This window comes from Pseudopodoces humilis, chromosome 3 (genome assembly GCF_049639895.1).
Source record: "Pseudopodoces humilis isolate 2021_Gansu_Grassland_sample_001 chromosome 3, ASM4963989v1, whole genome shotgun sequence".
Classification (NCBI taxonomy): Eukaryota; Metazoa; Chordata; class Aves; order Passeriformes; family Paridae; genus Pseudopodoces; species Pseudopodoces humilis.
The window spans coordinates 49,516,207-49,531,201 of NC_142202.1; the positions used below are offsets into that span (position 1 = coordinate 49,516,207).

General features: G+C 38.0%; 1 protein-coding gene across 6 annotated transcripts in view; it reads right to left on the bottom strand.

Annotated features, from left to right (window-relative positions):
- UTRN (utrophin) overlaps positions 1-14,995 on the bottom strand; it is a 348,412-nt gene that overhangs the window by 249,418 nt on the left and 83,999 nt on the right. For all 6 annotated transcript variants that reach the window (XM_014263434.2, XM_014263436.2, XM_014263435.2 and 3 more), the window contains 9 exons: positions 14,273-14,454; positions 13,403-13,553; positions 11,846-11,965; positions 11,005-11,106; positions 8,025-8,132; positions 7,265-7,444; positions 5,816-5,982; positions 3,383-3,506; positions 1,520-1,607 (listed from right to left, as the gene is read on the bottom strand). In XM_014263434.2, coding sequence (XP_014118909.2) covers positions 1,520-1,607; positions 3,383-3,506; positions 5,816-5,982; positions 7,265-7,444; positions 8,025-8,132; positions 11,005-11,106; positions 11,846-11,965; positions 13,403-13,553; positions 14,273-14,454 — 1,222 coding nt within the window. The remainder of the gene's footprint in view (positions 1-1,519; positions 1,608-3,382; positions 3,507-5,815; positions 5,983-7,264; positions 7,445-8,024; positions 8,133-11,004; positions 11,107-11,845; positions 11,966-13,402; positions 13,554-14,272; positions 14,455-14,995) is intronic.

The window sequence follows — 14,995 nt, forward strand, 5'->3', positions numbered from 1 at the left end:
AAAATTAAGCAAAGGTGATAAGTTAATAAGTGAAAACAAGCTTTGTGTCAACTGCCTACTGGGCTAAAATGTTATATATTGCTATGCAAAGAAGAAACTCATGTCTTCCTTGAGCTATGGCTGACTTGTTCCTTCTAAATCTCACACCTTGAGACTGGTATCTTATCTGGCTACTTGAGCAATAAATCATTTCAAAAGCAAGGTGTTCCCATCCCTGATTCTTCATCTCAACAATGTGCATTATTCCACGCAGGTGTAGCTGGGCCTAGGTCTGGAAAAAGGCTGTGAGCCTGAGCTGGACAGAACACATTATCAGACCCTAACAAAACAAGAAGTTTGAGATTGGTTATTTTCTATAGATCCCAACCTTTAAGATGACAATCAGCTAGAATGCAAATTCTTGACCTTAGTCTTTGCTGATACAAAGCAGCTTTTCAACTATGTTTTTCTCATTATGGTTAACAGATGCTGGTTTCATACCATGACCTATCACAGCTAAAAGAAAGAGGAAGGCAGGATTGATTTGTTTGGGTTTGGGTTTTAAAACAAGGAACATCTAAAAATTTTTATAAGCCAAGCTCCAGGTCAAATCAGTGGCTTTCAGCCATCAGCTTCAGGAAAATAGCACCCACCGTAAAAAAGTTTCAGCTGCAGTAAGCAAGGAGGGAAAAGCATATTTACTAGACATGCTTAGTAAACTGGGGCATACAGGCAAAGCATCAGACTGCAAAAAAATGTGATTGCCCAGAAATCCACTGGAATTCAGCATTTTCCAAAAGGGATGCTGGTCATTATGCAAGACAGTAATACCATTCTCTGTCCTGTCTGAATGCTACCAGTGATAACTTCACCAGAAGTCAAGTGCACAGCAGATCAAAAAGATTGCCTCTAGATTATATGAACATCTCTTTCATAGAGATATCATTGCACTGATGGAGTTTTTTCAATATGAAACAAGATTTTGGCAAGGCTTCAAGATTCAACTGTCATGGATGTCAATTACAAGATCCCATGGATAAGGGTTTTAATTGGAAATCATTTTCCCAATCATATTGATTCCTCTATTTGCCTTTGAGACATAGATTGTGACTGTATCATTAAAAACACACTAATAGTTTTTACAAAAGCAGATAAAACTATGAAAAAATGGGATACACACACATATCAAGTTTAAATTTGGCTTCAAAATTTTCACTTCTCTATAGCAGTTTTTTTACAACTTTTACTTAAAATCAAACCACTGCCTTGAAAGTATCTAACTAGCATTGTTACTGAAATAGAAATAATTTCTTAAAATACCCCTTAAAAGACTGCAAATGAACACATGCACATTAATGAATAATAATATTGCTTTTGTGAAAGCTTTAATAAAAAAAAAGACAACTAAGTACTGAAAGTAACAATGACTGATAAAGGAAAGAAAATGGAGGGAGAAAGGAGGAGACAATGTATTTCAGTATTATTTCCCAGCAACTCAAGTGATTAAATCACAAAAGAGAAAAACCTCCAAGTTGCTTACCCTTTCCCATTTGATCCAATAGAATGTGTCCACTTCGTTTCAGTTCATCTAACTTCTGGCTTTTTTCAGCTCTTTCCTTTTCAATCACCTTCAAAGTGAATCCCAAAAGAACACAGTGGCAGCAAACGGTTATTTTCTTTGACTTCCCTCTTTCACCCAGTAATATCTGTTTTCCCACTACTACCCAAAACACATCATTGTCTTGGATACACCACCTCCTGAGATGCGTGTTAGTTCTGCTTGTGCAGAAAACAAATACAAAAGGAGTCACCTCCCACAAGTAGCAGGCATGCAAGAGAGTAGTACTACTACAGCACCAGGAATAAAATATTGTTTAAAGGCTTGACGACCTCACTGTGTGAAATAAGATATTGGGACTCCAGCTAAAACAAGTCACTTGTAACCAAAATTCAGCCGCAATTCTCTAATGTGAACCAGTGGAGAAAAGACCTTCTTAATAGTCCCTTCATTTCTACAGTTGCTACTGTGTTTTCCAGTAGAAGGGAACAACAGACCTGTTCCCTAGAAGTCCAAACAACAAGAACTACAGCAAACTAGAAATCCACTCTCGTAAGTTCTGGTGCTTTATTCTCCTTCACAAAGATTGGGGAGGGAAATTCTCTGTGACTACCAAGACTTTTAAAGGAAAAAGTTCCTCCCACAAGTTGTACATATTGGTGAACGTTCCTTTATGAGTCAATAGGTAGAATACATCCACAAAGGAAAGATAAGTTCCTCGGCCACAAGACCACGACTTCAACATCCTCTGTGATTACAATAAAGTATCTCCAAAATAAAATCTTCTTGAACCTAATGTCAAAGGTCATTACTCTGGTGTAGACTTGCTACAGTACATTCAGAAGCATGCACTTATTTGCACAGCTGGGAAGAACAAACTCTGTCCTATCCACTTACAGACCAATCATTTAAAAACAGTACTGTTCATGGGAACCTGGTGTTCATCTCTGAGCCTCTCTTTTAAAGTGCTATAAACATTCTTAAAGATCCATAAATAAAATATCAAGATAGTTATTTTGGTTTTTATTTCCAATAGTACTGTCATTCCAAACATTCCTACTGGCACCATTTTCCACTAGAGCACTAGGGAGGAGCCTCTTTATAGAGATCTTTAAGTACTGGTTTTGATTTCAAAAGCAGATTCAGGTCCTGCTAATGCTCCAGTTAGCCTTCATTAACAAAGAATGCTCAAGAAACAGAAAACAGCAAGAATAGTTTCCTGCCAAGAAAGAAGAAAGAAGCAAGAAAATAAAAGAAAATAAAATGGCTATTTCACAGCTCCCACAAGATTCTGTAAACTTATGTAGTCTGCCTTGCATGCCAGCAATACTGTACACAAGCTGTAACAATCAGGTTTTCTCCAAAATTAATAGAGCAAACAACATGTCCAAGCACTATAACAACAAACCACTTGGACCTTGGGTGGTACAGTGTTTGAGGAGAGTCACAGCATGATTCAAGGGGTCTCTGAGCACCCCACTGGCCTATCTCTACCAAAATTATAAAAGTGGTGTCGATCAAGGCTACTTCCAACTGTGAAACATTGAACCAAAATATGCTACTTAGTGCAAAAGGATAATAATCCTGAAGGCAGACATTTTTCAGACCTCCAAGGGAGACATCAGAAATATATGTTTTTAAAATTTCCTGTGGATTATGCAGCAATACCAGCAAAAAAATGTGTCCAGCTGGTCAGAGATTTCCATGTATGCCCAATTCTGAAACTATTTAACTGAGGGACTTAATCCCCTCAAAGCATGCGGATCAGCTCACACCTCCAGCTGACAGCCAGCTTAGATACAAAGTAGAGTATTCACTGAAACATGCTCTATCTCCCCATTTTACCTTCAATTTTTCTTTCATGCTTGAAGTGTCTCTCATCTTCTTATATTCTTTGATGTCTGCAGCCTGAATGGCAGATTTCGATTTTGAAATCCAGTTCAAGACCTCAGCACTTTCAGCATCAAACCTAGTTTAAAAGGTCAGACAGTGGTTTATTTTTTGGTTTCAGTCGCTCTGTCTTAAAAATCAAAAGTCTTAAAGTTCAGCACATTATTTGATCCCAAACCAGCCAGGCTGTACACAAAATTCATGCTCTTCATATTACTACTCACAGGAAGGGCAGAGACAGACTTTTAAAAGCCTACCATAATAAAAATTATACCCACAATATCAGCCTTCAGGAACAAATTGAGAATACATGGTGCACACAGCTTCACACAAACTATAACCATTTCTTTTAATACGTTACAAAACAGATCTCTCAATGCCGAGTATTTTGAAAGAAATAAACTAGACCTCAGGAACAAAACAAGTAAGAATTGCAATTCGGAAGTTTCAAAAGTCTGCAAGAGTATTTTGGCTGAAGGAAAAGCTAACAGTGGCAGTGACATCTGACAAACATTTTTGCACACTTCACTAACGAAAGATTAACTTACAGCTTACTGATTTTGTCTACAGAGGACACATTTATACTCACAACTTTCTTACCCCTATAACCTCTAAGATACAACCTAACACCAGCAAAAAAAACCCCAGTCAACTCTCATATTAACCAATATTGTACAGAACTTGAGAAATAGACAGATACACTGTACAGACCACATGACAGGCTGTATTATGATTACATTACTTAACAATGTGAATCCTAACATGGAATAACAACACCCCAATAAATGCCATTGTCAATCACTCAGATTCCATGGGAAAACTGGCAAAATTCCACTTACTGGTCATTTGTTGGTTTCAACCTAAGTAAAAAGCATCAGAAAGTTTATGAACTATTTTCACAACCCCTGGTTTTAATACAGTTTGAACTCTATTAAAACAGATGACTGATAAATCACTTTTGCTTTCAAAATCTAAAATAGTTTCTACAACTCATGAGACACAGAGAAGGGACAGACAGTTGCTGGCTGCTTTACTGCCCTGGCACATCCAGATGCACACACAACCCCCACCAGAGCTCAAAGGGTCTGACCAGAGTCCTCAAGAGCATTTGGGCATTCCTCACCCCTTCAAACCTCCATTTCTCCTCCAGAAAAAATTAATAAAAAACTCTTCTTCATTGTGCAAACACATCTCCAAGCACAGTGACTCCCTAGTCTTGATGCAGCCTCTACTGTATCTCTAAATGACCTGACAAAGATTTAAACCAGTGACACTTCAAGGAAATGCTCATTTCCTCAGCCAAGCACAAAAAGCAAAACGTTGAGCAAACAGCATTTAATTTCTTAATTTCTACTGAAACAATTCCCTTAGGTTTAGGTTTTCTTATTTAATAAAGAGAATTCAACACAAGCTATTAAACACTGTTTAGCCTAAGAGGAGAGAAGGTTCCAGAAAAAACTTGATAGCAGCCTCCCAGTACCTACAGCAGAGCTCCAACAAAAATGGAGAGGGACTCTACAGGCAAGTGTATTGATAGGACAATATCAATTGATAGGACAAGGAAGGAGTAACTTCTGAAGTGAAAGAGAGTATATTTAGATTACATATAAGGAAGAAATTCTTCAGTATGAGGGCAGTGAGATACTGGAACAGGCTGCCCAGAGAAGCTGTGGATGCTCCATCCCTGGAAACCTACCAAGACCAGGTTAGATAAGGCTCCAAAGAACCTGGATTAGTGGAAGGTGTCCCTGTCCATAGCAGGAAGGTTGGAATGAGATGATCTTTAAGGTCCCTTCCGATCCAAATGTTTCTATGAGTCTATATATGCAAAGGAGCCAGCCACTCCAGAATGACTTGTCAAAGGAGACATCAGTGTGTTTTTCTTATTACTAAATACAAGAGATAGAAAATGTTTCCAGCCTTTTTTGTGCAGTTTTTCCCATTTTTCTCATACATTTTATGAAGATTAGACATAAATCAATCAAAATGCTTGACACTTTCACATCACATCTTGAGCAAAGAGGAGATGTTTTCCCTAAAGAAAGTAAATATAATTTTGTCTTTTCAGCAAAGGAGCTGAGATACAGGACTGAAGACCTGTTTCTATGAGAAACAAAACATTCCTGTTTTCCTTTGAAATTAATAGAAACTACAGGTTTTCTGCTGCTCTGAAAACAAGGCTGTATATAACATCCCATTCCCATTAAAGGAATCACAAAACTGTTAGGGTTGGAAGGGACAACTGGAGATAATCTAGTCAAGCCCCCAAGCCCAATCTCACAACTGCAACTTAAGTATTGCTCACTTGTATAAAAGAGGGATCAAAACTCAAGACAGTCTCTGCAGTATCCAAATGAGCAAGGGAAAAATGCAGTGATATATACTTACTTTTTCTTTGCTTCACTGTCCCCTGGAATTTGCCTTTTCTTTGGGAGTGGCGGTGGGGGCAACTCCTGTCTGGACTGTTTAACCACCACCTGTTCCTTCAATGGTGTTTCTGCAGCAGTCTTCTGAGAAACCTGTGACATTCCTACGCTTCCTACAGCTTGAGTTACCTATAAAAAATAATTTAGGGCAAGGAATATGTGCCATTTTTACACAAGCTGAGTCGCTTTTTCTTATTTTCTTTTATTAAGACATAAAAGCCTGTTCACCGACTCCCAAAAATGACCATGTCGAGCTGTCATGAAGCACCTTTATCACAGATACACTCCAGAGAAAAAGATCATTATTATCGTTTTACAGATGGAAACCAAGCATCAAAATTCTCAGTTCAATTAGAATCATGACAGTCCACGTGAACTAAAACTAACAAAAGGAGCATTATATGTATTTTGTTTCAAAATTTCTTCACAAAACGAACAAAGGTACTTGGAGTTTATTAATAGCAATTCTACATTCTCTACTCCTACTCCATAAAACCAAGCCTAGATCTCATAAAGAGCTGCTACACAGTGAATTTGACATAAAAACTCACTCAAGTCAATAGTAAGCTCCCACATTCTTTATCGGGTTATAAGGTAAGTCCCAGGAGACTCAACCTGTAAATTCTAAGTATGTGCTTGATATTTAAGGGGAATGAAAGGATAGGGACAGGAACTGGAATTCTCTAGTACTTTGACTCAAACACAAGAACAAATTAAAGCCACGTGGCTGAAATGAACCCCTACTCAGACTGCACAACTCATTCACTATACACTAAATAGATCATGAGTTAGTGCCATGGTTTTCACCATAGCAACATATTAGTATCACCAAAAAAAAGCACATATGAGTTATAAAGCTGTCAAATAAAACCCTCACAGAATCCAGTAGGAGTTCTGTCTAAATAAAAACATTACCAAGCACTCAAAATACTAAAATAAACATTGAACAATCCAGCTTGGCTATCATTGTTACATGTCAAACAAACAACTACTCTATTATCAACAGACGACAAATCATACTCACAGAGCATAAATACTTGTATGACTCCCATTTATTTATCTATTCTGGGGTTTGAGTTCTGCCTTTGTTTTCTTTTAGTATCAGATTTAATCCAGTCCCAGCACTCTTATAATGTTTAAAGGCATTTGCATTGACTGGTAATACATGACAAGCCTGCTTTACTCATCAGAAAAATGAAGCTTAATCTGTGTGAGAAAGGAGTAATAGTACTAGTCAGGTTAACAACTTGGGCTTTTGGAGACCAAAAACGCAGGCAGCTTTGTCAGCTCCACATGAAAAAGCACTCACCTACCTCTCTAGCCTGATGCCTGGACAATTTTGCTGACACAGTGAAGTTTTCATACATACAGTCATATAAAAAGCTGAAAAGTAATAAATCCTTGTAAATACCTGGTTGGAGTAATCCTCTAGCTTCTGAACCAAACTGTCCCACCTCTGAGTTAGTTCTTCTTGATCCTCATCAATTTTACTGGATGCTTTGCCATTCCCAAGGATTTGGGCCACATCCTGACCTAGTTCATTCAGCTGGTCTAGCGTTTGCCGTTTCATACCCATGTCCTCTTTTAAAATCTGTAGTTAAAAGAAAAGATTAAAATATGACATCAAGTATTCTACTTCCCCTAAGCTTTAATTCCATGGCTAAGAGGCAAAGGGGGTTGAGAGGGTGGTGACAGTGAAAGATGTACTACCTGAGCCAAATGAACAGTTCTTATGTGTAAAAAAAGCACTAAGAGACACTATTTTTAAAGAGCACATCCTTGAAACATCTCCTAGAGGAACCAGCAGTATCTCTTTAGTAACAGTTACAAATGCTTAGATGAGGTACAAGCTGCTCCAACAAAATAAAGAAAAACCTGCACCACAAACCTATACTTTGGAAAGCACAGCTGACTGGTAGCCTGCAATAACATCCAAACCCTCTCAAAAATCTGGGATAGCTGCTTCAGAGCTTGGCACACCAACATGGAATGGCCACGGAGTAAGTAGTACATATTTTTTAAATTAAACTGCAAGATTCTGGAAAGGAGAGAATGTTGGCCTGGCTTCTAATGTATCATGCATTCCCAACTCCTACTAGGGTCAAATTAGTAATTAGCCACTTAACTAATCTATGAGATTTGATGGGATAAAGCAGGATATCAATACTCACTGCTAGTTTTCGAACATTCACACTCAGGTCTGTTTGATCTTTAAAGTTGCTCGTCTGGACCTTACTCAAAGCCTCTTCCTTCTCCGTTAACCAAGCTTTCAATAAGCACTGTAGATAATAAAAATAGCACAAGAAAATACCAAGATTGTCAAACAGCTATTGACAATTGTCTTTTTAAGATCTTTGCATTGAAAGCACAGTTCTGCAGTCTTTATATGCTGGAATTTCAGTTGACTTTAACAAAAATAGTACAAAAAAGAGGACAAAAATATCAGGTTAGAGAAGCAAGTAATACTTCCAGCGAAACAGTTTCAACAAAATCATTTCTCAATGTAACAGAGCACACCTCCCCCAAAGTTATTTATATAGCAAACAGATATCCACCAAAAAGCTAATGTAGGATTTATAAATCAGACTAGAATATATCAAAATGGCATGTAGGTGTTCTTTTGTTTTCCACCGTTCTTCCTCTGCGACTCAAACACAGCTGCTACTAACATTTTCTCACAGAAGTGACACCACTAGTAGTTAGTCCAGGCAGTTGATCAAAGACTCAGATATTAATTAGTCACTCCCTGTTTATGGTACCTACTTTCAACTGCAAAATAACTTCAGCAATTCCTGTTTCATTAACTGTTGGAAGCTGGAGTGGTCTGCTCTGAATAATTCTAATGCAGAGATCTTTAACTGTTTCCATTTTTTTTTTATTTTTTTTTTTCCCTAGGAAACTGTCCTGGGTTCCAATTCTTTTCAGTAACACAGCACTCCTGTAGTAACACCAGCAACAACTGGCATCAGGTACCAAGGATTTTATGTATTCTCAATTATGTTCCCACATTATGCTGCTGCTAGACAGCAATCTCCATGGACTAGAATGCCCATCTCTCTATCAATCTCACTTGCCCAGCCATTGGTGCACTGCTGCTCCTCTCTGTTTTAAACAAAAAAAAAAAAAAAAATCACACAGCAAGACAGACCCTTTTGTTCTTTGAACAACACACTTTACAACAGCCACTAGGTTCCCCATCCTAGCTTTATATTTTTGGCATTGTCCCAGAATTTACTACAGCAACTTTGGGCCACAGGGCTAAGGCAGTTTACATTTCCAATGCAAACTAACATGGAAAATCTACAGACAGAAAATACGATGGTGGCTGAAATGCCATAAGGCTGTGAGAAAAAAAAATTGTAACACCACATACTCTCTGGAAAAATCATGCTGGCATCCCAGCCAACATATTTTATGCATAAGAGGAGTTCAAAAACCCTTCATGCGTTAATTTCTGCTAAATCAGCAGTCAAAGATAACTCTCCCTAGAAAACTGAAACATAATTACCACAGTGCTAAGAAGTCTCTGGCACTGATTGAGGAATTTGTTTCCTGAGTGGTAAGGATTGTGTTGACTTGAAAATGCAGTGTACAAAAGCTTTCTAGGCAGCCACAAAAAGGCTGAGGCATCACTGTTGCTCATCTCTCCATGTGGTTGGGCAAAATAGAAAATGCTTGTAACAAACTTTTCGTTACTTTTGTGTTATCAAAGTGTTTGTATTCAATTTTTAAGTAGTTTCAGACTGTAATTTTTCCAAGTCATTTGATCATTCTTGCAGATTTGCAATTCAAACCTGTTAGCAATAAATGCATTGTTCAGGCGAACAATGAGTACAAAAAGGCTGATCTAAACCACCCAAAACAAACTTCTATTTCCTCCTTATTTGCTACCTGACATTTTACATTAAAAAAACTGATTGCTTCACTTTTACAGAGCAACATAGCTACACACAAATTTAAAAAAGCTGAGTTCAAATGTTCAACTCAAACAGAATATGGTACTTTTAAAAGTCTTGTACTAGTCAATGAGTGGTCCCCAAACAAATGTAAAGGTAGAAGAGGACAGAAACACGTTGACATGATGACAGAGTCAAAGCTAAGAGCGCACCTGAAGTCCATACCTTGAACATACACAGCAAGGATTTTGAGGGAATCCTTATTTCTCAAATCCAAGTTACCCTGCCCAAGAGTTGCCAGAAAACCTTAGCATGCAATTTTCTGGATACACATGCACAGGTGACAAAGCATTATTTTAAAGAAACATATATAAACATATACTTGGCATGGGATAAGCCAGACTCTTAACCCTGGGTCCATATGAACAAGTTCACATGCATATCAATATACTACAAACAGATATGGGAGGGTTAAGGGAGAAACACACATGCAGCCCCAAAGAATGCAGACAAAACATCCTTGTCAAAAAAAAAACCAGGCTGCAGCTGATACCAGTAGTTATTACCAGCACTGTTCTACTTCTTTCAAATGTCTAAACAATCTCTGAGTACTGCCTTGTTTAAACAATAGCTTACAGTGATAAATATTATCATTTATGAAAAAAACAATTTCAGTATAACCTCCAAAGAAAAAAACAAAAAATATTTTAAGCTGAGAAATAAAACAAGCTCTAGTTCTAGGCATACAAACAGCACATATAGTTGTGTTACCATATTTTTTACGCCATCCCTTGTGTTTGAGCAGATTTTGTATGTAAAATGCATTATATCAAAGCAAGAGAACACTTTAGTATTGAACCATTGTGTATGTGTTCATGCTGGAAGCACATGTACATTAATTTGGAGGATTTCTGTAATTACAAAACTACCAGATAGGATAATTACTATGAATTTTATAAGTATCACAGATATTCCCACTTCCTGACCATTTTACAAGATACCTTGGAAATAATTTTATAAGGAGGTATAAACTTCTATTCTTAAACTTTGGAAAAATTCTCTTGCACTTCAGAGATACTCCTGTCCTAAAAAAACACTGGGAACCTCAACAGTAACAAATTCTATGCTTTCAAGGTTTCTTTTCCATGAGTTTCTCAGTCCTAGTCAGAGCTTTGACTGTTTGGGCTTTCTTTGGTTCATTTTTTTCCCCTCCACGAATTGACCAGTCACTCTGAGAAACTGGAGAGCTACTCACCTGCTCTTCCAGCAGCTCCTGCCATAAAAGCTGAATTTCTTGCAGCTTGACCCGCCGATCCTCAGTCCAACGACAAACTGCAGTCCACCGCTCACCAAGCCTCTACAAAAGCACCAAACACTCAGGAACAATCACAAACCTCAGAAAGAAACTCCAAAACCAGATATTCAAAAGTGTGATTTCTACTTCACATTAACTTGTTTCGACATTATATCTACTTCCCTGTCAATTACTGATATTGCTGTATTGCACAGAGCTGGAGAGTAACACTTTCAAAAACATTCACGTGTGGCCTTAACTCTGGTTTTGCTGAAGTCTTTGAGCTATCTGATTGACTTAAAAAGGAATGAACAAAGTAAGAATTCTGTTTGAAAAATTCTGTCTCATGTACTCACTGTACTTCAGGTTACAGTCCTAAGTGACAGGAAAACACTTCATATGATACTCCCTAGATAAACTGCGTTCATGTCTTCAAGTATTTCTTCTATCAGATTTTAACTTTCTACGGAAAATAACTTACATGAAATAAGAGTTGTACTATGCATCTTCCCATTTAATGACACTGCTGAAAGGAGACACTACCAAATAACCTAAGTCTTGAGAATGAAAACAGCTTGACTAACCAGGAATTGAGCTTGAATGCCACCAAAGCACTTTTGCAGGTTTTAGCTTGAGCTGATTCAATAATTCTTTAAGTTACTATTGCTCCTAAAGAAAATGTTATTTTAAATAACTTTCTAAGATAAATTGTCTTTAAACACAAAAACGCTGATTAACAATTACATGCAATTGTTTGAAGTGCCCAATACTACAGTTTAAAAAAGAGGGCTCCGAGATTTACCTGCAATTGTTCCTCCAGAATAGCTGTTGCACTTTCCCCACTGCTTTCATCAACAATGACCACCATGTGTGTTAGCGAGTTGACCTTCACCTGTTCTGCCTCTAGATCACTCTGCAGGCTCTACAAGAACAAATCAGAGGTTAACAACTTTGAATGCATTTGCTAATCTGCTATTTTGGCCACAGTGTCTGTCACAGCTGCTGTAGCAAAGGAACTTTGGTATTTCAGATTCAACAGCTAAGCCCACATTTTACCAGTGGGCATCACTGCATAGTTTAAAAATTGTAAGCAAAAGGCTGATAGAAAAGAGCCCAAAACCATTCTGTTGAAATGCTGTAAAAGATGGGAGTGCTTTAAAATGGATGCCCCATAGTTGACCAGGAGAATCACATGACAACTGCACTGACTTTCCATACATCTGATGTTATACATAGGAGAGCTTAAGTGTTTCTACACAGGGCTGCTGTTGTTAATAAGCAAGCAACACAGGGCATATGCCAAACAAATCATTAGGAACACTCATTTTTCAAGAGTTGACAATATAATTTCAAAAATGTCAACAGTGCAATAACTGACCATGATGCTCCTAAGATAACAGATGAAAACTGCAGAAGACATGCAGTTCTTATTAGTTTAAAACTATCTGTGGAATTAAATATTCATACAACTTCTAAAATAACAGATTCAATGGTTAAAGCCTACTACAAAATATCTCTGCAAAATCAATACACCTTTACAGTACTGTAAATGTCACCTTTTATCCCAGCATATCCTAAGCTACTCTATGAAACACAAGCCTCAAACTCCCCAGACTTTGAAAACAAAGGAAAGAATGCAAATGTGGGACAGGAAACTACACAAACTAAAAATACTCCAGTGTTCTTGTTCTGTGTTGTATGTCCCATGCTGGGGAGAAGGTCAAACCTCAGCACTGAACATGAAAACTAAAGCTGCACCATGACAAATAACAAAAGGACATCTTTTTCCTTCACAAAAACATTTCAGGATAGAAAGGCTGGATTTGCACCCAAAAACTCAATTGAGAGAACAGCACTTCCAAAATACTGCACACATGAGAAAGCAGTGTCTAAGCACTCCCTTAGGATGCGATCCCTGTAAAAGCAGGGACTGGAATCAGTGACTTGGAAGGCCCTGATCATTTTAACTCCCACATTATTTTAATGTGCAAGTTTCAAGCAGGCTTTAGCAATGCCTGCCAGTAATTAAGGGCAAATCTGTCCACGGTACCTTCCATACTGTTCCCCACACCATCAGTTTACCAGAAGAGGTTTTATTCCCTGCGCAAATAAGGGTAACAATTTTCCCTAAAGGTTACATTTCCTGCATGAAGCAAATATAATAGTTCCTACTAGTCACCAGTGCTCAAGTGTTAAGGCTTCTAACTCCTTTCTACACCATCATCATCCTTTTGCAAACACCAAATGCAGCCATATGTGACTTCTGATACAATCAAGTTTCTTAGTCAAGGAATCCACCAACATAGGCACCTTCCAAGTACTTCTCTCATACATATTACCTAACAGGCAAAAGGTTTACCTTGTGTTCTTCCAGCTGTTTTTGAAGTGACTCCAAATCTTCCGCTAGGAGCTGAGATTCCATCTTCTGAATACGTTCTTCTGTGACTGTCAGCCAGTCAGACAGCTGCTGCAACTGCTGCTTCTGGAGCTCCATCAGCATGTCATGCAGGCTGCAGGGGGAAGCACGGAAGTTACCTCAGACACAGCTTTCACGAGGAAAGGAACTAAATTCTAGCTCATATGGGAAAGAAGCAAGGCCATACATAAAACTGTTACCTATCATCAAATAAAATTTTCACCATTAAGCTAAGGAATACAGATAAGTATCCTTGTTTCTTTCTCAATAAAAAATGTTCATTAATTATGCAACTTATATCAGGGATTGTTTCTTCCAATGGGGGACCGCTGCTAATAAAACCACTGCTTGCTGAAAGTCCCAACAAAAAGCAGTTTTTCCCTTGATGTGCAGCTCTTACCTTGGTAACCCATATGTAGGAAAAAATTCTTCTAAAAGCTTTTTAGTTATGTAAATACCCATAGATATCCACATCCACTGTATGCTTTATTGAGAAACTTGAATGTGTTTCTAATATTGTTTGAGTGGTTTATGCAACCACTGCAGTTAAATACCATATATTTAGTCTGGCACATCTACATAACAATTCACAAAATACTTTACATAATGACCAAAAAAAAAAACCCAATCTGTTATACTCATTCCATTTGTTTCACCTTAGAAAGTATGAAGGTGGATTTTGTGTCACAAAATGAAATGTTAAATCTAAAAAAATAAGTCTTACAAAGGGATGCAAACCAAATTCTCCAAAACACAGCAAGCACCAGAGGTCAGTCCTGAATCTCTAGAAGAGGTTAAGTGCCATGAACTCACCGGGACTGCCTGTCCATGCTCTCCACCCTGAGTTCCTCCCAGCGGGAGTTCAGCAGCAGCATTTGCTCCTGGATCTCAAACTCTTCTTCAGGTGACAGATTTCCCTGGGCCACCAGCTGGTTTCCAGCCTGCAGAACATTGCCCACACTGCTCTGGTGCGCAGTCAGTTCCATCATAAAACCCTGGAAATGGTACAAGCAGAGGCATCACTGTGAGGTCCTATCAGAGTTTGAGTTGGTAAATATCCTAAAAATTTATCATCTTTGAAACAGTGCTGTAGAAGGAGCTGGCACCATCAAATACATGAGGATGGCAGACCTGTTCCTTTCCTTGACACAAGATTTTCCATGCACTACAAAAATTCTGAATCCAGTAAAACAAAGAAAAAAAGCTGACCGCCTTAATGATCTGCTTGGGAGAAGAGAGCCTTCAAATAAACACACCAAGAATGAAACAGGAAATGACCTATGGTCAACAGAACATAAAACATCTGAAATCTATCGTAGGAAAGATTAGAACCCTATGAGTTAGCAACATATATTTACTGTAAATCCAGAACACCTCTTCCTTTGCTTCATGGCTTTAAAACTACAGCACAAGGAAAAAATTCCTCCTATTGATCAGCATTCAAACTCTGTATTCTATTTTATACAGTAAGCTGACACAGAAGAAAAGTAAACCATCTGACATGACAAACTTCTAACAACATTAGGACATTTGTTC